This window comes from Maylandia zebra, linkage group LG20, assembly GCF_041146795.1.
Source record: "Maylandia zebra isolate NMK-2024a linkage group LG20, Mzebra_GT3a, whole genome shotgun sequence".
Classification (NCBI taxonomy): domain Eukaryota; kingdom Metazoa; phylum Chordata; class Actinopteri; order Cichliformes; family Cichlidae; genus Maylandia; species Maylandia zebra.
This window is the reverse complement of record NC_135186.1, coordinates 10,897,418-10,920,965: the sequence shown is the minus strand read 5'-3', so window position 1 is coordinate 10,920,965 and position 23,548 is coordinate 10,897,418. Positions and strand designations below refer to the sequence as shown.

The following is a 23,548-nucleotide window of genomic DNA, read 5'->3' as shown; positions in this document are numbered from 1 at the left end:
TCTAAATCTGAGGCAATGAAATGCAGGCAGACACAACAGCAGGAGCCGGGTTGATGAAGTAGGCTTCGGGATAGTTTTATTCGTCGGTGCGGGGATGCATATCTCCTTTCTGATATCCCAGTATTGGCGTCTGAAGGGCAGTCAGACTGAGGCTGGTTAAGCCTGTCGGACACAGGGCAATAGACAGAGAAATGGGGAAGAGAGAATAAAAGAAACTGTTTGCAGATTCACTTCCCTTCTATTCACCATTTTTTTTTCTTTTTTCCCCCCAAGTCAGGATCTGATTGGCAGGCACTAACACACACAAAAACTGAGCTGCACACGCAAGCAAAGCTCAACTTGACACGAGCCTTATTATGAGCCATGTTGGTGTAGTGCTGTGCGTAGACACTGCAACAGTGAAACAGTTCATTTTGGAGGATGTCTTACAGTTGAATGCTCAGGCGCTTTAGGATCCATACAGCGAGGCTTTAAGTGTAAAAGGAAAACACGTCTTGTCTTATTAGACCCAAGGGACAATGAAACAGCCCCAAAATGTCTGTTTGGTACCTGAAAAGACATTTTCACGAAGCATGTAAGAGTAAATGTGGTTTTCTGTTCAAAGGCTCGTGTGGTTATGTTAATGCAATGAATCTTTCTGCACTGTATCTGTTTCCTCAAAGCTAAGATCACCTATATCCTAAATTTAAAACAGTCCCAAGAGGGAAGCTGGACTTCCACTTCCAGACCACTTTTTGCATGCACAAGTGATGGTGCATGATTACCAAAACCTAAAGAGACTAACGATTTCCAGATATTCTCTTCCATTTTTATATATATTCATAGATGTACATTCGGGGTATCAAACATAAGGCCAGGAGGGCAGAATCTGTCTGACGAAGACTGTAAGCTGTTGAACTGGACAGCTTTGGAAAATGTAAAGGAGTGTTTAATTTAAGTTTTGCAACTTTTCCTGTTGATAAAGAACTTTTCTTAGTTTTTCTTAGTAAAGAACGTTTTTTAATAGCTACCCTGGTCTGACCCATTTAAGATCAACGATGTAAAATTATTTTGACATGTCTGATGAACATGCTTTAGCCGTCTGCCTTATTGACAGTAAAGTGTGGCGCATTGTTTTTAAACCCGTTTTGTGTTCGTTTCCTCTTCAGGCATTTCTGCACAGAATCAGACAAACTCCAGACGACCAACAGTGTCTCTCACCTGAACATGTCAAGGTATGGCCAGCTTTTTATTGCAAATATCAAAATGTCAGAAATCGTCCATGTGAAAATGCTAATTGGTCACTAATGTCTTTACTTTTCCCTCATCTCTGTGCTCCTCTGTGGTCTCCTCTTTGCTCTTTTCCTTCCCTTCTTCTCTATGTCCCCTCCCTTTACATCATCCTCTCATTTTATAGATTCTGTTTTCAAATATCGAGGACATCCTTAAGCTGCACCAGGGGGTGTTGTCTGCAGTGGAATACAGCCTGTTGCCTGAACCTCAGCCTCACCATGCACTGGGACATGTGTTCCTCCAGTTTGTAAGTGCAGGACACACAAAAAGATTCTCGTAAAACTGCACACTGTTACAGGCACAAGCTCGTAGGCATGCATATAGGAGAAGTTGGATGCCTGAATGCCTCTTCCATGCAGATACACACACATAAGCTCTTTTCATGGACTGCCCGTAACCACAGATGCAGGGAAAGCGTGCAAAGCCTTGTGTGGAAATACCCTTTAATGCTCTCTTTCTCACATGAAACACTCCTCCCATCTCCTGGACTCCCTATTCACCAATACACATTCTCTACCCCCACCCAACCCGTTGCGTTTTCCACCTTCACAGAACTGACCTGCATCCTGTCAGGCAAAAACAGTCTGTCTTCCTTCAGTTTCTCTACATCAGTCTTTGCTAACATCTCCTACTTTTTACCAATCCATCCCTCCATATTCTTCTCAACTCTGCAACCCCAGTACACAATCCTGCACCCCACCCACCCCGCTCCACTCAGTTTGAACTCATTTGGCCTGAGGAAACAAACAAAGAAGAGTCTGTGTCCGGGGAGGAAGAGATGGTGTGTCACTCAGAGAGGGGACAATGCTTCTGCTGGTAGCACTCAATCTCAGGCTTCTTCTCTGGGTCTCTGTTTGTGTCTCTCTGATAAACTATCTTGACTTTACTTTCACTGAGGCACTAAATACATCACCTAGGTATTCTATCAGGGCTCTCTGCTCCACCAGCTTACACGACAGTATCGCCAGAAGCAGAGTGACATTTTTTCCATCCAGCTGCAAAAATCCAGCTGCAGCCAGTATTTGGTGACTTTCCAAGGAGTAAACCCAACAATTAATAAATCCTGCCTTCACAGCAGATTTTGTGGCTGATAACTGTATTTAGACTCCAGTCTCTGTCCATACAACACACCAACTGTTTTTGGTGAAATCATCTCACAATCAGATCAGTTCAAAGTTCAACACAAAGTGCTCTATTGGGGTGATTGGGGGTACTCTGAGGTCTTTGAGATCGGATTATTTGATATTCTATAAGAGGGAGGAGAACGATTTTAAATTTGATTCTGGATTTAACAGGGAGCCAATGAAGAGACGCCAATATGGGAGAAATATGCTCTCTGTCAGTACTCTCACTCCAGCATTTTGGATCAACTGAAGGCTTTTCACTGAGTTTAACCACAACCTGATAATAATTAATTATAATCAGTTGCAATTGATCTGCCACCTGCTTGCAGTGTGGATGACATTTAATAACTTCTGCAGGAAGCTGCTGAAGTGGCTTATCAGAATATGTTCTCACACATGTGTGAGCTGTGACAGTCATTTGGTTTGTCAGACGGAGCGTGAGTGTGGGAAATTGATTAAAGGAGCTTATTGTTCTTTTTTAATTTCTCCATGGGCAGACTGATGTATATGCAGAGACTTTTTTAGCTCCCTCGGACTGAAGCACAGGAAAGGACAACTTTGCCGGGACATCATGATGTTTTGTGGTAACACTTTTCTGGACATTTTCAACACAGGGAGGACTGTAACCATATTTCATATTTGATAGCAAAGGGAATTTTTGCCCATCTGGAAGTTGTGCTAATTGTCTGTAAAGATTTGGACAGATGGGAGCTGCAGCTATACTAGTTGGTGAAGGGGAGTGGATAATTCGTGTTCAATGAAGAGATTAGACAGTTAATCTATAAATACTGGGGGGAAAAACTCACATTTTGAAACGGCTACCTGTTCTGCTCATTTATAGTGTAAGATTATAACATTATACATTATACAAATACAATGAAACAGGTATGAATAGCTAGAAAATGCACTTATTGAAAACCAGAGTGTTCGCTTCAAAGACGTATAACTCCATGCATTTTCTTGATTGCTAATGAAATCCACAAAGACTAAAGCCAAATGATTACAAAACAAAGATTTGCCCCAAAGCAAAATATGTTTTGAGCATTACTAAGGTATTAGCAAGTGCCTCATTCATCATTTATACAGCATTACTCCTCCTAAGTATGCTGCTTATAAATACAGATGTTATTATGATTATTACTGTCAGTGAACTAGTAGCTGTACATAGTTATACCATATATAGCAGTGATATCTGTACATGGTGCAACAATAGCAGATATCTGGATTTATAAATGACATACTGAGGAGTACTGAATTACTAATGCTTTGCGTTTTCTTGCTGTTGTTCCCGTTCATCTTTATTTAAACTCTCTGCATGTATTCGTGCGTGATAGTATTTGCCACTCTCTTTGTGTGTGCGTTTCTCTTGAAGCATTGAGCCACCCACACTCCACCTTTTCCTGCTGCATATCCATTACACCTCCCTCACCAAGCCACGACCTTTGTCTCCTTCAGCACTCACACCTCTCAGCCAATCGGCTGGCCCCGTCTGGCACCCTCCAGCCGTGGCCCTTGACCTCGATCAGAGGTCAACACCATGACTGGGATTTTATTAACCCCCCCGCATTGTTCCACAAGGAGGTCTGCCACTCACAGCTAGGGATGAAAAACTGGAAGATTCATTGCTTTTCAAAGTCAGATGTTGCCAAGATGGTTTGGAAGGCTTTAAAAGAAAGAAAAAGAATACTCTTTGATGTCGAATTAAATAAAAAATAAATCTCTTTAACCGAAACACTGATGTCATAAAATTGTGAATGAAATAAAACATTGTGCAGTTCTGACCAACTGTTATTTATCTTACTAACTAGAGGCTAACATGAATGTCTCCTTCCTCTTTTGACCAGACACACACACACACACACACACACACACACACACACACACACACACACACACACACACACACACACACACACACACACACACACACACACACACACTTGTTAATCCCTTGTTTAAAGATCACGGTATTCTGAGAATTATTTAAACTGTGCAGAGGTGAAAAAGTGACTCATGTCAGAGGAGAAATCAGAGACGTCAATATTTGCTCTATTTCAGGGAATGTATATGCGAGTGCTGTGCAAGAAGCAACAGTCGTGTCATTATGCATGCTCTGACCTCGCTGAACTACACCCATTCTGCTTTGACTCAATGTGATTCCTCAGTGTGTGTGATGCTACTCTCTCATTTAGTCTCCAGAATAACATTCCAGGGATGAAGGATTCGAATAAAGACTTATGTTTATCAAAGGAACACCCAAAATCTTTGTGCTATTCTGGGCACAAGTGATGTTTTTCAGTCTTTTGGAGTAGAAATTAAAGCGTCACATTTTGGCGCCGGTTTAGGCTTATAAGCTACTTTACAGGTACCTGAATCGACTATGTTGTTGTCATCTGAGGAAAGGAAATACCTGAGAGTTTGCCTCAGTTAGAAGCATAGTTGGAGTTGCACAGAGGCATGCAGAAGGGTTGAGCAGAAGGGTTTCATTGCACATAGCAATGAGAGCAAAAATAGTTATATATTGCAAACTTATATAGTGGCTTCCCTAACACCACCTTCAGATTGCTAATTATTCTGTTCTATATTCTTTACCTGGCAGCAGACCAGCAGAATTCATATTGTGCTCATGTTACAGGTATTGAAGGAAAGCCTTTGGATGTTTTAAGTTGGTGGTTAGGGTCATGCTGCTACTTTTCCTATGCTTAAACTCTTAAATTTTATGCTGTTCACGTTTCAATCGGACAATTTATGAAGCCTAACACGACGTATGTATATTTTTGGAGAACAAAACATTGTTGAACATTTTGAACAATGCTGAGTTAGTTTTAGGATGTACTCACACAGCGTGTTTAATCCCCCAAATCCAGTTTGTTTGACCGTTGTGGGCTTGAAAAAGCGAGCTAAGGAACAGTTCAGTTGATCTTGTTGGACTTAATGCCCAAGCACAGAACATGAAAGGCCGCTTCAGCACAGCCCAACTGAAAATCAGTGTATCAGATAACTGATAAATCTACAAGGCAAGCAAGATTTGCCAAATAGTACGCCGCAAAGCAAACAGAATCACGAACTCCCATTGTGCTGCGCAAAGCGATTCGATTTTGATTCAACAAAAATCATCACATTGTGAAGAAATTCATGTGAGAGTGAGGATGGGAGGGACGATGCTCATATGCTCAGATTTGACAGAGTGTAGTTGTTGTGGGGGGGCAGGCTCTGCAAGCAAATGGGCACAGTCTTATAGTTTTATGATGATGTGAGTTCAGACTTTGATACTGTTTTAATGCCACAGCTGCTTCCTGTTTAAAAGGCAGGGGGTTGTCTGATTGGGGTTTTCTCTCTATTATTGATTACTTCTCTGTATTAAAGCACCTTGAGGAGACTTTTATAATGATCTTGCTCTGTATAAATAACATTGAATTGAATTTGCATAGAGGTTGGAGTTAGGATGTACATCCCAAGCAGCTCAGAAGCTATAACCGTACGTTATCCACAAGATGCAGTGACTCTACGATGCTCTGATCACTGCTTTTTAGCAATCTAGAACACATCGCCTTATCTGAGTAACTAAAGGAAAAAAAAAACATTGAGAAGGCCAAAACAGGAGTAAATTCAGTCACTGCTCTTTGGTGTGTGAGTGTTTATCATTACTGTTGTGCTGTTTCAGTGTTAATTCAGTTAATTAACTCGAGGCATTGCTTTCCCCGTGGGCTTTTTGTACAACCCAGTTGATTTTAATTCTATCCTGTCATGATTAGAACTCTTGGCATGTGTAGTAGAGTTAGTAGCAATAGTAATAGCCCTTGTTACTGTGCCACTGTTGAATACAGTATGTGTGAACAAGCACACCAAAAGGATTTCTTGAGCTGCGTGCTGTATTAAGTCAGTTTGACAGAATCTGGGGTTTCACACCATATGCCAACCCAGCTGCTGCTCCCAGTAGTACAGTTCTCCCCTGCAAAAAGTGGCTTTGGGTGTGTTTGTGGTCCTCCCTGTGTGGTTAAAAGATCCCCACCGTTTACACTGTGCAGCCTACTTGTGGTAAACATCTACAAAAGAGTTTCAGCTCCCTGGTCAAAGGGAATAAGATGGAGTAGAGAGGGGTTCTATAAAAAGAGCTGTTAGCTTTGTTTGGCTGGTGCTGTCTGTCACCGCCAGTGGTTTTGTTTGTTTTTTTGTTTTTTTTGGTGGGGTGGGGGGTGTAAAAACAGGCACATGCACACTGAGTGGCGAGCTGTGTATGTGTGTGGGAGCAAAACCACGTGCATGGGTGTATTGCACATCCGCATCTACAGGAAGTTGGTTTTGCAGGCCTTTGTTATCTGAAAGGTGCCATCAGTGACTGAGTATTGTTTATTCTTTTGCTGCATTGTAGCCTGGCCAGATGTGAATGCGAACACCTTCAGGCAACTGCACGTCAGTTAAGGCTGAAAGTGGCGTCCACACACCTGCAGTTTTGGATTTCACTTACAAGACTGTTTCAAGTGACGGTTTCACTCACTAGACCTCAACATCAGGCCCCACCGTGCACAAAGTTTCACATCCCAATTACTACAACACTCCCAAGAATACATGAGATGTTTATAAGCTACAGGGTGTAAGTTTGACTTCAGCTGTGATGCAGTGTGTATGCTGCTGTCTACAGTGTGTTGCATAAATAATGCAGTTCACAGGACACTGTGTATCCACCAGCCCAAGTGTTGAATTACGTATTGTAAAGAAAAGAACATGGCAACCCGACAGAAGCTTCTGCATTATGGTGTGTGTTTGCATTGCTACACAGTGATGCTATAATCTTAAAAAAAAAAAAGAGGAACTGTTATATCTTGTATGTAGTTTATTTATTAATTTCCCCTATGACGCATGCTACTTTTGAAAAGAGAAGTGTGACAAAGGATGTCGATGAATGCTTTTGCTTCACGAGTGAAATAGTTCTGAAAGTATTTCTGCAGTAGTCGTTTGGTCCCTTTGCAATCCATGTCATCTACGCTTAATTACAAACCACCTACATTTAATTGAAGTCATCTCAGAAGACAATATTTCCAGTTTGCGTTTGTTGATGTGTCTCTTTTTACCAGTCTGTCTACTCTCAAATCATATGTGTGTAATTCATGATAAGAGATTTTGTACTTGTTTAAATACAGGACACTATGGTCCATAAAGAGAATTTTATTTACATTCTTTTCTTGTGGTTTACTACGTTACATTATGTTATAATGATTTACAAATTCTGTTGAATCGGCGGGGCTTGTACCGTGTATGTTGCACCCAACTGGAAAGACTTATTCCACTCCCCTTTAAACTTGAAATCGAATATATTTGTAAATAAAAAATAGGTTGATTTTTAAATGCAGAGTCATTCTCCTGTAATAATAATAATTAAACATTTTTCATATGCATTGTTTACTCTTCACTTTTCATCAGGGTAACGACACAAAGCATAACGAACAGAATAATGACGGCCCTTATGGCTGCAGAGACACACGCCATTAGCTCCAATATTTACATTACAACAGAAAAAAGCGGTTCTAAAGCGTGTTGTTCTCCGTATGTGTGCACGCGCTATTAAACTAATTGGTTTTATCACAACAAAACCTCATGCTGCTTTCTGAGAGTTCTCAGCATGACTCGATGATGTACTGACAGCTGAGCTGCGTGCCCTCGGCATTGTTGTCTGCCTAAATACTAGCCCTGTTTGAAAGCCTGGAGGAAAGAGCAGTGAGGGGCAAATGCTCTGCTTAATTTCCTTGTTGTGTAGCTTCAGTTATTGATGTGATATAAACAGTGTGTTGACACATTACTACTAAAGCATCAACTGAAGGCCCAGTTTCTGCTGTCAAGTGTCTTTGTCTTGGTAGATTGATCATGTGTGCAGTAGTTAGTCAGATTGGCTACAAAGTCCCTGGCATACAACCCTGAACCTGTTATTTTATTTTATTTTTTTGCAGAGGGACAGTTTCTCAGTATACGGCGAGTACTGCAGTAACCATGAAAAGGCGTTGAGGCTTCTCATGGAGCTGAACAAGATCCCCGACATAAGGACCTTCCTACTGGTAAGACACCAGTGCTCCTCTCCTCTGACTTGTCCTGTCCTTGCACGCTCCTCGAGTCATCAAATCTGCCTTGCTTCTAAAATTTAATTGCCTTCCTTCCCTTTCTCGTTATGACTCTAACTTCTTTCCTCATAATTATTAATAATGAAAAAATAAAATCTTCCAAAAAAAAGTTTCCAGTATTGTATGCCTCATGAGTTTCATGCATCCTTTTTTGGTCCCATAATACATCCTATTTTCTTGCTGGTATATTTCCCTGCCTTCTTCCGTTGCCCTACATTTCTTTCCTCCCAAGAGCCTCATCTTGCTTATTTCTTCATCATCCGCCCCTTTTTTTTCTCCTTCATTCATATCACCTGCACTTCCATGTTAACACTTGAATAAAGGGCAGAAACCGAAATGAGGTCAAATGTTTCCTCCTGTGCGGACAGGATGCGACCAGCATCAAGGTCACTTTAATGCATTGTTGGTCTCGTAGTGTTTCCACTGCCAGCTGTTTCCGTGTTTTGACACTCAAACCTTTGGGCCCTGGACAATCAACTTTAGAATGGGGAAAAGGGGGGAAGGCCTTTGAGCTGGGGTCCAGCCACTGAAATCATGTGCAGATCCTGGGCCAGCCAGCTGTGGAGAGTTGGCAGCCTTTCTGGGATTGGCCAAGAGATCTGAAGCCCCACGTTTGTCACTGCCTGATGGTTTGCTTCCATGGTTTTATTCTGAGCCACAGGAGTGGGAAAAAGTAGGATCACTGTTGCTGTGCTGCGCTGCACCCCCCACCCCCACGCCACTGCCCCCCACATCCTCCTCCTGGCCGTGTCATGCTACAATTGATTAGTTGGGTCTAGCGCCACAATAACGAATCCAAAATAAAATCACTGCACAACATCTGCTTTTGTATTAAAGTGGTTGTCAGACCTGCTTTGTCATCTCAAATTGTCGGATGAGCTCACATGTTTGGTGTAGCAACAAGCAGCAAAACAGAAACGACACGGAGTCACTGAGATTTGAACGTGCGTGAGGTACCGGCGTAGAAAATATGGGAAGCTTTTAAAATTATATTTAGAAGAGACTCAAGTTTTGCATCTACATTTGTCAGTTTGTTATTTTGTTAACTGCTACAAATCATTTTCATGGTAATTTAAAGGCAGTATAATATGTATTGCCATTAGCTTTTTCCCCCAGCTATGTTTAATCCCATTGGATTTTTTTTTCTGGATTACACAGTTTCCATCCAAATTTAATCACACAACTGAGAGAGCTTCTGAAATTGTACCCAGAAACTGCAAGTGCTAATTGCATTGGAAGACTACAGAGAAAAGTGAAGTGAAAGCAAGAAGGAGGTCAGAATGAAGAGAAGAGGGAATTCTGGCTTTTAAGCTGGCAGATTACAAATAAGCAAAAGATAAGAGGGAATGAAAGCATGAGAAAGTCTGTATAGGAGCGGCGGTGTGGGCGAGAAGTGGCGAGGGGCAAGTGTTTAACACATTAGGAATTTGTGGAATTCCAAAGTTGCACATTTTCCCATCAAAAATGCTACTGGAAAAAGCCTAACCCTCTGCACCGACTCCTCCTGCTAGAAGGGTTTTACGAGGAGATTATTTAGCTCTAAACTGATCTCTTACATTTCTACCCACTGATAAACACTAGTGGTTTATCGGCATGGCTGCTTTTGATCTCTCTTCCCATCCTGACAGGATGCACTCTAGCAAAAAAATATCAAGCATAGAGAAACCATGACTGTAACTGTAACTGCTTTTTTTTCCCTTTTACTCTTAAAGAAAACACCTATATTCAGCTGCTTAGGGGGTCTTTTTTTCAAAGCCCAAATATTCTGTGGAATGAGGTGACGTTACGGAGGTTTCAAAGTGATCCTTGGTGAAAAGAGGGGATGTTTTTGAGGGTGTTTCCACTAGTGAAGCAGAAGAAATGTAGCAACATTTCAACCTTGCTTTCCTCTGAGTGAAGCAAAACCAGACGGATGTTTAACTTTGCACAAAACCACCTCCCAAAAAAACAAAACATAAGTTTAAAATAGAAAAAATGAAGAGAAGCATGTTTTGTTTTTGCTTTACACCAAGATTTTTCAACCTGATGTTTAGACACATAATCATTTATACAACAATGTGCATTAACATGTATTGTTTTTTTGGTGGGGGAGGTTATTAATAATCTTTATTTTCCTTTCTTCTTAAGCACTGTATGTTGCTTGGAGGGAAGAAAAGCACAGATATTCCCCTGGAGGGCTACCTCCTCACTCCCATTCAGAGGATTTGCAAGTACCCCCTGCTGCTGAAGGTACTGTGCACCTGCTACAATAAGAAACTTGACCCTGACATCAAATAATAATAATCAGAAACAGGTCTGTGATGAGACCAGCGTCTCTTATTTTTAAAACCTCCATCTTCCTCGTCTTAGGAGCTGCTAAAGAGGACTCCCAAGAAGCATGCAGATTATCCGGCGGTGGAGGAGGCTCTGCAGGCCATGAAGGCCGTCTGCTCCAACATCAATGAGACTAAAAGGCAGATGGAGAAACTGGAGGCCCTGGAACAGCTGCAGTCCCACATCGAAGGATGGGAGGTAAGGAGAAAGACATGTTCATCGACATGTTTGAGAAAGACCTCAACCTCTGCTATCCTCATCTATCTTAACAGTTAAACTCCGCTGTAGCCAAATCACTGCTTTAAGCACAGGGGCCACAGACAGGGCTTGAGAGCCGTGTGAAGGGTCCAGTGAATTTTTCACGCCTCCCTCACCCACCACAACAGAGGCCTTGTCTTAGCGGGCACCACTGGGACAATCCACCCACACAGGGTGCCGAGGGGGATGCCAGAGGGCTTGCTGCCCAATCAGAAGAGACCTAAGCAGCAGGGCTTCAGTCTCACATGTACTGGGATGGTGATGTGGTAGGACCTTTTGGAGGAGAGAAAAGACAAAACTGAGGGATGGAACCAGAGAAGGGGCCCCACTGGGACATCCCACTATCTGCTTGCCAAAACCTGCCATTCCCTCTGAAAGAAGTTGCAGTTTGACTCTGATATGATAGCTGTGCCTCTGGAAAAATAGAAAGAAAAACAACAAATGGTTTTTCAGCTTATCAGTTATGTTTTTCACTGTTAAGCTTTAACCACTCTAATGTCCCACGTCCTTTATAGACCTCAGGAAGTGGTGCTGATGTAGTTAGCCAATCAGGATGGCAGAAGATGCTGAGAAATTATTCAGTGAGTTTCGTGAACTCTCAAATGTACAGAAGTAGTTTGCATTAAGGTTTAAAATATTTTAAACGATACAACTTTCAGTTTTGTGCCGTTGGTTAAATGAGTCAGTCTGCTATTGAAACATGCAAGAAACATTTTCACTATTTTTTTACATCATCGATGTAGGATAATGGATAATTTAAATGATTTCTAGTTTAATTCCTAAATATAATAATTGTCCCCTGTGTTAGATTGTTCTGATTTAAATTTTTTCTTTTCCTCTAAACACAAAAAGGAGTCATGGAAAGGCACTTTACTCTGACCTTGCCCCCTGTAGAGCCTTCAACCTAACAGCATTAGTCTCGCTCTTCTTTCCTCTCTCCAGCCACTCTCAAAGGCTAATCACCTCCAGCCTGGTTGTAGCAACGCATTACTGCTTGGATTCACTACGCACGTGCACGCATGTGTACCCTTTGCATACTGAGTCATGCATCATGTGGCCGTAAACACAGGTCCAGCCTTTCTCTGCACCTATTCCCAGCAAACCCCAGACTGGTGCAGTTTAACTTGAGCGTGAAACATGATCTCCTCCCCCAAGCCCAGTCACAAGAAAAGCTCAAAAAAATCATTTTTCTCTCTATGAACTTTGGAGATATACACATCTATTACAGATATGTAATCATGAGAATCGATTATGAATGCTTAAGAGTTGGTGTGGCCCACTGTGGGGGTTTCCACAAGTCTCTGGTAGACTGGAGTTAGAAACTTCAAAGATGACACTAAAGCCCAGATCTGTTGGCTGACGTGACAGAGGGTGATGGGTATCCTGCAGGCTAAAGGGAGTAAGGTGTCCACACATGGGTGTGTTTAGTTCCAGATGATTTGGAGTGGAACGATCTGTTGAACAATGAGTAATGAGTTGTCTTTTAGAGTTATTATTATATTACTTGGTAGCCTTGTTTTGACAGCTTTAGCGAGCTGTGTGTGACCTCAGGCCTTCTCTATAGAACGTTATCCAGGCTAAGTTCGATCAATTAATGTTTCACATTTGGTCATTCGTGTCTTGTGCAGGAAGTGTAATCTAAAATCTTGTGTTTAACACACAGATTGTCGGTTCAGTGCATAACGTTTGTGTCACTGTTTTAAGAGAAACAGTCGTTTCAGTCTTAATGCGCTGTGGTCCATTTGATAGCTGACGAGAAACGGCTTTTTATGTAAGAGCTGATCACACCCTGTGAAAGTGGTTGGCGGTAGAGTAACACATTACATCTTATTGTTTAAGTGCATTGTAATGGGCTGGGCTTCTAAAAACGGTTTTTAAACCTCGCTCGGCATGATTGCTGTACACAGATTTGTGCCAGATACCCTGCACAAATTCCCTTCTATCCATATATTATCTACCTATATCTATATAGGTGTGTTTTTATATGTAGGGATGTATTTTTAGCTGTTTGTGTGCAAACATTTGCATCCTGAAAGGAGAATAAATATGTTTTGTTTCCCTCCCCCCCCCCATCACAAGTTCAGTGACTAACCAGCGTGAGGCTAATTGTCCCAGCTTGGATCAGCACACAGTTCATATTTTTATATTTTTGAACTGGAGAAATGTAAAAATGAAGATGAGCGGAGGGGGGTGGAGCAGCTGTGTTCAGTCTTCCCTATCATTGAGGAAGGAATGAAAACAAACTGGTCAGAGTGTGAAAGTTGAATTTTATATTGTTTCAATGAGGTTGTGAACTCTTTAAGTTTTGATGCAGGCAGAGGTGTTTTCTTTGCAGCTGTCAGTTCTGCTGTACTGGGAGTACTAAAAGTTTCCATGCTCTCCTCTAATAAAATAAACAGCCACTGAAGCACATGACCAATCTTCCCTTTTAATCTTGTGTTTCTTCTTCTTCTTCTTCTTCTTCTTCTTCTTCTTCAGGGAACCAACTTGACAGATATCTGCACAGAGCTCCTGCTTCATGGAAATCTTCTGAAAATTTCAGCAGGCAACATCCAAGAACGTGTCTTCTTCCTGTTCGATAACCTTTTGGTTTACTGCAAAAGGAAGTCCAGGTAAGGGAGGCCTTCAAAACCGTGGGCCAAGAGCAGTGAGAACAAGAAATCATTCAGACCTTTTTTATTTTTATTAGCAGACCAGCGTAAGGAAGCCAGACGTGGAAAATTAGAGCAAATGCCCACATTCTTGCTAATGTAGACGCATCTTTAGCATGCAAGCAAAACAAAAACACCTACGTGTGTCTGCTGGCTCCAATACCTGCAACTTTATGAATATGAATGTCCTCCAGACACACGGCACTGGCATCAGCAGATGTTTTCCCTGATGACTGTAACCACGGTGTTTGTCCCTTTTCCCAGGGTTTCTGGAAAGAAGTCCACCAAGAGGACCAAGTCTATCAACGGGCCTCTCTATGTGTTCAGGGGCCGAATTAACACAGAGGTGATGGAGGTGGAAAATGTGGAGGATGGAACAGGTTTGTGTTTGCCCAGCAGCGTCACCTTGCGAGACCGTCTATATGCTGTCAATCATTTAAGTCTTCCAGAGTATTTATTGAACCATTTCTCACGAGGTTCTTGTTATTTATGAGGCAACTCAGTCTCTCTATCTGTTCCCTTTTTCTTTTCTTTTGTTGTAAATAATCAAGCCAGTGTAGAAAATTTCAACGGTAGAGGTGCTATTTGCATACACTGCTCGCTTTTGATTTCAGGTCTTTGTTCATAAAGCCGTGCCTTTTAAAAACTTCAGGTCTTTGTTCATAAAGCCGTGCCTTTTAAAAACTGTCGATTGGAAATGAATCAGGTACTTTGTTGACAGTTAGGGTGGAGTATCATATGTGTGTGCCTAGTTTCAAACAGGATGTAGCTCACAAACTCATATACCACCTTTTTGATGTCAACAACGCAGGAATAGGTTTAGGTGTCGATAAAAATCTCAAGTGCAAAAACACAATCCTGAGCTAGGTGATAAAATTATTGTGCTCTCATTCAGGGTGAGATATCATACCATCGCGCGACTCATCTGCAGTCTTGGAGTGATACGGTCACCCCTGTGCTTTGCTCTTGTGGTTTAGTTGCGAGGCACCATGCTGGGTTGGTACTCGCTGTCCCCTGATGAAGAAACGCTCGGTCCTTCCGCTCACGTTTCCTCTTTTTTTTTTTCCGTCTCTCTCTTCTATGCTGGCAATTTATTTTGCAAGCTCACATGACCTTTTTCTGCATGTTAGCTGTCACATTTAGATAGCTGAGAGGGAAACCACAAAGAAAAACAGGCCTTATTCGTAGAACTTAGGGCTACCTCATTGGAAATGCATACATGTGTGAAGTCTCAGAACACAGATTATCTGATTATCTAATGCTGACAGCTTTGATGGAGTGGAATTAACCAGCATCAAGTGACCTGAAACCTTTCGCCACACAGTTATATAAAGGTGACTTAAATTTGATTCATTTAGGTAATTTGTTGTAAAATTAGGGCAAAAGTCTTCACATTTGCAAAAATTAAGAGATAAAAGAACCGCTTCACTTGCAATCTGTAGCTGTCCCAATAGGTCTACTGCATATACCGGTACTTAAATCATTTTTCCTAGAATCCCTCTTTTCCGTCTGAGTGGCTGAAAAGGGTCTCGGCACAGTATGGGAGTGTGTTTCAACACCCGAACTCCCATGGAACAGCAGGCTCTGCTCCCTGTGATCTGTAGTATCTGATCTATTTTTATGACCTTTGAGCACGAAGCTAATGCACTCCATTACCAGCGGCCATTCATTATTCAGTAGCTGTTCACCTGCAGCTAAATGGATGATAAAATTAGAAAGGGGTACGAGGAGCGATTTTTGTCGAGTCGGTGAAAAAACGGTCCTTTCACTACTCTTAGTGTGCATTCTGTGTCATCTTAATTGGCTTGTAAATCATCCCGTGAGGTTGTAAATCCTCTGTAAAGATAGCTTTAATGCTAACTTTACACATGTGACTTGATTGCAGTAACTACTTTCTTTACTTACCTTTGAGGTTCCTGTTACAGGTAAACATTTGAATTGTTTTTGAGCCTTAAAGAAAACTGCGAGGTCACCTTAGCCTAACAGTCTTCCATCTTTTTGCTTCCCAGCGGACTATCACAGCAACAACTACACAGTGACCAATGGCTGGAAGATCCACAACACAGCAAAAAACAAGTGGTTTGTCTGCATGGCCAAAAACGCCGAGGACAAGCAGAAGTGGCTGGATGCCATCTTGAGGGAACGGGAGCAAAGAGAGAGTAAGTGGCATTTTTCTAAAAGGACATTTCTACTGTGTAGTTTGTGGGGCAGATGGCGACAAACCAGAATCCTTTTATTTTGTAATCGTGCTTTTGCAAGAAAGTCTGCGTATGAGAGCGACTCTGTTTTCCCTTTGTTGGCGTGTTTCACTGTGTTTGTATGTATTGCCTTCTGCTCTCAGTCACAAGCTGAAAGTCTTGCTTTTCTTGATCTGCAAGATTCCGTTTTTCTTTTACTCGTTATCTTTCATGCCGCATTCTTTACTTTCATTCCAAGAATAGATGTAAATCGGAAATACACAGGTGGAGTTAATGTTACTTAATACATTCCAGTATGCAGGATCAAAGATTCAGCTTGTCCAGTACCATGACTGTTTTTAGTGGAATGCAGTTATCACTTTTGTTAGACACGTGTTTTTTCTGAATGCTCTAGGAATCGTTTGTCAGTTCAATAGCATGCCCGATACTTTGAAGTCTCTGTGTGGGAGCTTGTTTTGGCTTTTGCTTTTCCTGATTTTTAGCTGTAACCATCCTGTTTGGCAGCTTCTGCTGCTGGCTGGTAAGCTGCCCTACATGTCGGCGTCACTCTATATACCCAAACTATCAAAGCACCTCAGCTGGCACCCACTAATGACTGTGGATGTGCTTCTGACCTGGATACGATGTTCACATCCCGCAGCCATGTCCCACCTTGAATGAGCTGCCTGCCTTTGTTTGTAAAACAGAGGCTTAGGTGACATGACATTTGGGAGGTTACCTGGTTGACCCTTGTGGTAGAAGCTGCGAGAGGAAGAAAGAGAAATTAGTGACAGTGGCACATTTGGCAAATCAGAGCATTTACTGTCAACAAAAACATCTTCATTGACAAAGAGGATAAAAAAGGCATCCTGGTCAAATGCTTAAAATAGAAAAGCTTTCACTTTTCAAAGAAAGTGAAACAGTTCTGTGAAACAAGTGTGTTTTAATGAATCTGCATCTATTTTTACTGTGGTAAAACTTTTGATATGCATTTTTGGCAACCCTTAAAGTGTCACGAGGAAGTGATCGTGGCACATATTTGCATTAATGTGCAGAGAGTCAAATGCACTTAGTGTTCATTCATTAATAGAAAATAGAAACCCCAGCACCACTTCCACTCATTTCGTAATTAGCAATGAAAAGCGATCATCTTGTTTCCTTTCAACTTCTGACTCTTTTGCCTCCAAATGTGTCCCCACCTGTTCAGCTCCAGCCATCTGTCTCTGTTATGTTCGCCGAATTAGACGGTGTAAAAGGCTTTGACTGGTTTTGCTGGGACACAAAACGGGCCACCTGATAATGTTGATGGCTAAACCCCAAAAGCAGTCGGACAATGATTTGGCTGAATCCAAATGAATGAAGATTTAGCTGTGTCTGCTGTTTAACGGAGGACAATTACTCAATTTAACCTTAGTTGTTTTTTAAACTTACATCTGCGATTTCGGACCCCATTGAAGGATTTGGAGCAGAGTTTGACGTTATCGGCATCCGATTCTGTGATGAAAGGGTTTCAGAAAAGGAACGAGTATGAAGGAGTGTGCTGCAGCCTGTGGTGTTGAGTTTCAACCCGGCGGAAATCGACCTGAGGCGAACAGATGCCAGATCAGTCACAGTTCCCAATTTTCCCTACTCTCTCCCCTTCTGTTACCCTCACTGCTGTACACTCTGCTTTCACTGTGCTTACCTTTCTTCCAAGCTCTTTACCCGTCTAGACAGCAGCATGTTTTACTGTAATAAATCCTGGCAGCGATCCTTTTCACATCTCTCCCTGCATGCATTATTAGTTTTCTTGACATGGCTTACTTGTTGTAGCTTTTTTTTCTCCTTTTTTGCTCCAGTCCTTTACCGTGTTAGACATATGACTCCCTTTAAAGCCCCCCAACCCCCCAAAAGGACTTTCATTGTTCAACAACTGCCAGCTGGAAGCGGTGTTCTCGTATCAGTGTTTTTGTGGAAGTTTAAGAGAAAACGGACGTCGGATACCGTGATAGGGTTTTATCTCGTGCCAGTGAGCATGGGAAGATGAGGAGTAGTACAAGACAAGCTCTGACAGCTGGAGCAGAATCTGGGGGGGGGGGGGGCGTCTCCGCTGGACAGGTCCCGTCTGTTGTTCAATGACACTCATTGTTTAAGTCTACTCCAGCTGCTGCCAAATGTAATATAACCCCACCTCCATCACAGCCAGTGGAGATCTCCGAAGAATCAAAGGAGAAAATTGGATTCTAGAATAAGCTGTGCAACTTTTTGCATTGTTCGCCACACCTCCCCTCTTTTCAGTGGGTCACAATCCTACACCATCACTCAAGTTCCTGCCTTTTTAAATGGTTTGACTTGAATAATGCATTTTAAAGGGTATAAGTTTTCAGCATCATTGCATAGTTTATCCCGAACACCACAGATATCTATAAAGTATTAATAATGCTGAAAATATATAATATAAAGTATACTTGGGCACAAGGCATAAAAAAATGGAAAAACAAAAGTGAGGTCAGAGGTCGAATGTGACACGATATTTTGAATCCCCACATACCAGTATCATTTCCTAAATGTTGCCAGTATAAACAAAGTTAGTGATATTTTAAGCACAGTTTTAAAGAAAGGACATTTTATGAAAGTGTGACCTCATTAGACCTTGAAAACAAGTACAAAGTAACACGAAAAAAAGAATCACTCCCTATATGACTATACGTTGTCAATGCAAATCATTGCAGTCAGAAAATGCATAGTTTTATATCTATATAGCATTACTAGCACATTAGCAGATCAAACTATTGACCTTGAAGAAGAAGTGAGGTCTCAAATGTGACACATATTTTAAACATCTATATGGTACTTTCCATATGTTGATAATACACACGACACATGTGAGAATCATAGTTTTTAAGTTATAAGACTTTTAAAAGGCAATTTTCGACCAATAAATCATTAAGTTGACCTTGAAGACCTTGATGGGTGTAAGCTAAATTTGAACGGATTGTAAACATGACCCCGCTCTACACCCTTACAAAGTTTGATCTGAATTCATTTTGATGAATGACACACAACGCAAACATAACCCTCTTGGCTGAGGTAATAAAATGAATTATTTGAGAGAATTAGCAGAAAAAATTAATTGCTAATACACTTGGTAATATTTTAGTACAAAAGCTGCTGTAAAACGTTTTAAAATAGCAAAAGATATAGTAAAAAGGTAAAATGTTGATCATTACATTTTACCCAGTGAACTGTAGTGGTGCCCCATGTGTGTCGCTTTTGAAATATAGCACTTTGCAGTTTGGGAGCCTGATGTGCCTCTCCGTAGAGTCCAGCAGATTAGGGAGTCACAGTTGGAGCAGAGTCGAGTTGCTTGAGTCCAAAAGTCTCACTTTGCTGTCCAGAAGTTCATCAAGGCCCTGAACAACTTTAAGCAGCACAAACGGTATACTCACTGAAGACTGGAGTGGCAGGCCTAACAATGCTTTATTCCGCTTTATAATAAAGGAATAATGTTTAACAAACGGACACAGGAACGAGATCAAGATCACGCTGACCTCTTGAACTTGACTTACTCTAAAACAGCTCGTCTAGGGGAGATTAACATCTGGGTTTGTGGCAGACCCAAGCCGGCATGGCTTCATTCCATCTGTACAACAACAGACTGCAAACACGCAGTCCAGGCTAGCAGCACCGTGACGTGTTTTTGCCTCTTTGCTTTTATGTAGATAGCTGTGCAGTGCAAGTCTGTCCTGTAGTGGTTCGGCTATATTTTTCTTGGCTGAAATCTTGTTTGTTCATTGATTTCTGCTCCCAAATTTTTTCATAGTCTTACTCTGTCGAAGGTCCTTGTATTAAATACAGTGAATCCTCGCAGCTCTAACTTGCTTCATGTTTGTTTTTTGTTGTTTTTAGGTCTCAAACTGGGAATGGAGCGGGATGCCTATGTGATGATTGCAGAAAAGGGCGAGAAGCTCTACCACATGATGATGACCAAGAGTCGACACCTGATTAAGGACAGGAGAAAGAAGCTCAGCATTGTGCCCAAGTGCTTCATGGGAAAGTGAGTTTCTTGGCTTCCTGAGTATGGGGGTCTCTGTAGGTTTCAAGAATGTGACTGCAGTGCCACGCTGTTCACATGAGGGTCTTTACAAATTGTTCTTACGTAAGATCAGCAGGCTTTCAAAGGCGCTGGTATCCAGTCTCCCCAAGTCCTGGCAAAATGCCTAAACTGCTTTATCCATGCATCCCCTTGACTGTAATGAGCCCCCCTCACAGTCTGCTCTCATGGGTTATAGAAAGGGCCACGTTGCTGCCTACCCCCCCCCACCCACCACCCCACCTCACGCCATATCATTGAGCACACACTGACACAGAGACTTTCATTAGCAAAGGGCCTTTAGCTGCTTCAACAGGCCATTCCACTTTATGTCCCCTTGATGTCTCCGTGCAGTGAGAAGAAAATAAGAGACTTGCTTCTACTTCCCTCGTTTCCTCTGCATGCACATCAGTTTTTGTGAGATCCTGAGCAGCAATTAAAATTCTTTCTGGCACCATCTCGGGGAAACAAAACATAAAAACTAGGCAACGCTTACAATGGAGACTGATGGCCGCTCTTGTAAAGAGAAATCAGGGAGCAAGCATTAACGTCTGCAACACTGCCAAAGCGGCCTCTCAGTATATCAGAGATTATAAAATGCGTACCTCACGCAAAAGTGTTTTTAAAAATGTATTTTTTATGCATGAGTAAATGTAGTGGACGATAACAGAGGAATCACACCAGTGATGGTGCCCAGAAGTGAATTCATAAGACTTTAAAAATATGCAGTGGTGTTTATTAGAGTCAAGTTAACTCTTCCATGTTTTCAAATCAGTTTCTGTTTCTGCTAGGAATTATAGTTTGCCATACTATGTGTCCGTATCTGTGCAAGTTTGTGTGTGTGTGTGTGTAAGCTTTCATAGTCAGAGCATATTCCCTTTTTATCATCTTCTCTGGAAGGCAATGATTCATCACCAAATACTTTCAGTTCAGGTCACTATCAGAACAGTAGCTTTCGATCGTTTTCCAATTTGAGTGTTTCTGCTTTTGCCCGCCCCCATAAATGCATTTTTAAATTTCTTACTCTCTCATCTCTTTACACTCACTGTCATATCATTCTACCATCTCCCCCTTTCCTCACTTTATCACTCGTTCATTTCCTGCCAGTAAGTGCAACCACGCGATCTGATATCGTCGTGTTGGTGTTGTTCCCAGATCATCATACTAAATGTTGTTCCAGGATCAGCATTGCAAGTGACCAATCAGAATGTTGTGATGTCATACTTTTGCGACTTCGGGAAAAACTGCCGTAAAACAAAAAACTGTACTTAAGCTGTGAGAAACCGCTTCTGTCCGCCGATCAGCGGACCCTGACCCTAACCGTAACCCTTTAATAAACGATAAGCAGAACTGATATTGTCCTTGCAACATTGGAATTTCATAAATGCACAATGGCTTGGCGCGCAAAAGAATAACATCAGAACAATGTGATTGGTCACTTGCAATGTTGATCCTGGAACAACATTTTCATGATGATCTGGGAACCACACCAACACGACGATATCAGATCATCTTTGCATTTATTTTTCTGATGAAATTAGCAACGGTCATAGATTTAGTGCTTATTGCATTAAACGGAGATGCTGACTCCGGTTTGATAGGACTCTGTTGTGTTGATAGCCTAATTCCATCAAGTCACTGTTGTGGAAAATTGCCGGTGTTAACACTTTTTTTTTTTCCCCTTACTAGCTTAATTTTGGTTGTGCCCATCTTTCCATTATAAGACCTCTGGCTAGGAAGAGCACCTCAAGTGTTCAGCTCCATTCCAATCTGCTTCTGCTCCACTAGTCTTTGTGCGAGGGCATGGTTAAAGGGGGGTTGGGATGGCACCACTGGCTATATGTAAAGTTTTAGCCATTGTGCTGTTTTGAAACCAGCAAAACAATTTACTAAATTATGCGGAAGACATGTCTTATATACTGCCTTATTGACTCTGATGAAACCGTAATTTTCAGTCCTAATGGGCGACACATGGACACATTGCCTCACAGCAAGAAGGTCCTGGGTTTGAATCCACCATCTGGCTAGAGCTGTTTATATGGGTTCTGTCCGGGTACTGTGGATTCTTCACAGTCCAAAGACATGCAGTTAGTGGGGTTAGGTTAATTGGCAATTCTAATTGCCCATAGGTGTGAATGGTTGTCTGTCTCTTTTTGTTAGCCCTGCGACACACTGCTGAACTGTCCAGGTGTACCCTACTTCTCCCCCTATCGTAGCTGGTATTGGCCCCGCTCCTCTGTCACTCTGAAAATGATGATGAAATGATGAAAATGAAGTGCAAGGTAATGAATGGATGGGCATAATGATCAGATCTGAAATTAGCAGTTGAGATCATATACTTATTAGGAAACTATTTACTGAGTTCATAAATTAAGTAAACAAGAGGAGACTTTTATTCAATAAGACTTCTTTTTGCATGTTTGGAAGTTGTAGGCACTCAAATCAGACCACGATTAGATTCAGTGAGCTTTTTAAAATGACTCTTTAAAAAAAAAAACAAGTGTTGGTGAAGACAGACCGCATCAGTAGGTGCTTGATTAAACGCATCTGTGGATGAAACTGAAAACACCCAAATTTAAGTTTAAAGAGATGCGGCCAAACAGGCTTAACAAGGTTGTCCAATGTATATTTGTAACAATAACTATATGATTTTGAAACAATATTTATTGATAGAAGATTTGCTAATAGTAGCTCCATAACAATACATTTTTAAGGTGTAAAACACTACATCTGTAATGGACATTTATGTGGTAAAATATATTTTCAGGCTCTGGTGCAGTATACTTTATATTATACACTCTGTACTAATGCAATGCACAAAAACACAGAAAATCCAGCTGTCTTTTTTATGTCTTTCTATTTATGTCTTGTAGAATTTACAGGCTTTTATGGTTCTTTGCCTCTGCTTCTGTTGGGTGTAAAACTAACCTGTGTGTCATTTTCACAATGCATGTTAACTCTAGGCAAGATTTAATTAAGCATGTGGCGTCATAAAAGCCACAAAATTTTAAACTCAAGTAAAAGGTCAAAGGTTCTGACCCACAGTGTCATGCAAATGGAATAGATTATGAATGATGTTTTCAGGAAAAAAGTCTCAAACAAAACAAAACACAAAAGTTTGGAAAATTACATTTTTTAAAATCTTGATGAGGTGTTGTTAGTGTGCATTTAGAAGTAAAATCTGTTGGTTTCTTAAATTTTACTGTATTACTCTGTATATCTTTGTGTTCATTCCCATAACAGCTCTGTGTCCCAAAATTAACCTGACTCTTACATAACACCCACATACCCATACCTAGTGTCCCATTCACTTGAGTCCCCTGTCATTGTCACTTAACAGCCAAAGAACATAAATGGAGACAATGAACACACACTCACAAATATTACAATCATGAAATCATGTTTTATTCTCAGTTTGAGGGAGAAAAGGAAACTCGGGACTTGCTCATGCACATATACAGCTCTACATGTTAGAGCACTCACTTGGCATGCTCTTTTCTCTTCAAAGATTTCTATATAATCATGCATACAATGTGAGCATATGGTTATGTGTTGACTTCATACATAC

At 41.4% G+C, this 23,548-nt stretch overlaps 1 protein-coding gene across 2 annotated transcripts in view; it reads left to right on the top strand.

Annotated features, from left to right (window-relative positions):
* prex1 (phosphatidylinositol-3,4,5-trisphosphate-dependent Rac exchange factor 1) overlaps positions 1–23,548 on the top strand; it is a 78,425-nt gene that overhangs the window by 16,254 nt on the left and 38,623 nt on the right. For both annotated transcript variants that reach the window (XM_004572731.5, XM_004572732.5), the window contains exons 2-10: positions 1,149–1,214; positions 1,397–1,519; positions 8,342–8,446; positions 10,637–10,738; positions 10,859–11,020; positions 13,559–13,692; positions 13,996–14,111; positions 15,741–15,890; positions 19,797–19,944. In XM_004572731.5, coding sequence (XP_004572788.3) covers positions 1,149–1,214; positions 1,397–1,519; positions 8,342–8,446; positions 10,637–10,738; positions 10,859–11,020; positions 13,559–13,692; positions 13,996–14,111; positions 15,741–15,890; positions 19,797–19,944 — 1,106 coding nt within the window. The remainder of the gene's footprint in view (positions 1–1,148; positions 1,215–1,396; positions 1,520–8,341; positions 8,447–10,636; positions 10,739–10,858; positions 11,021–13,558; positions 13,693–13,995; positions 14,112–15,740; positions 15,891–19,796; positions 19,945–23,548) is intronic.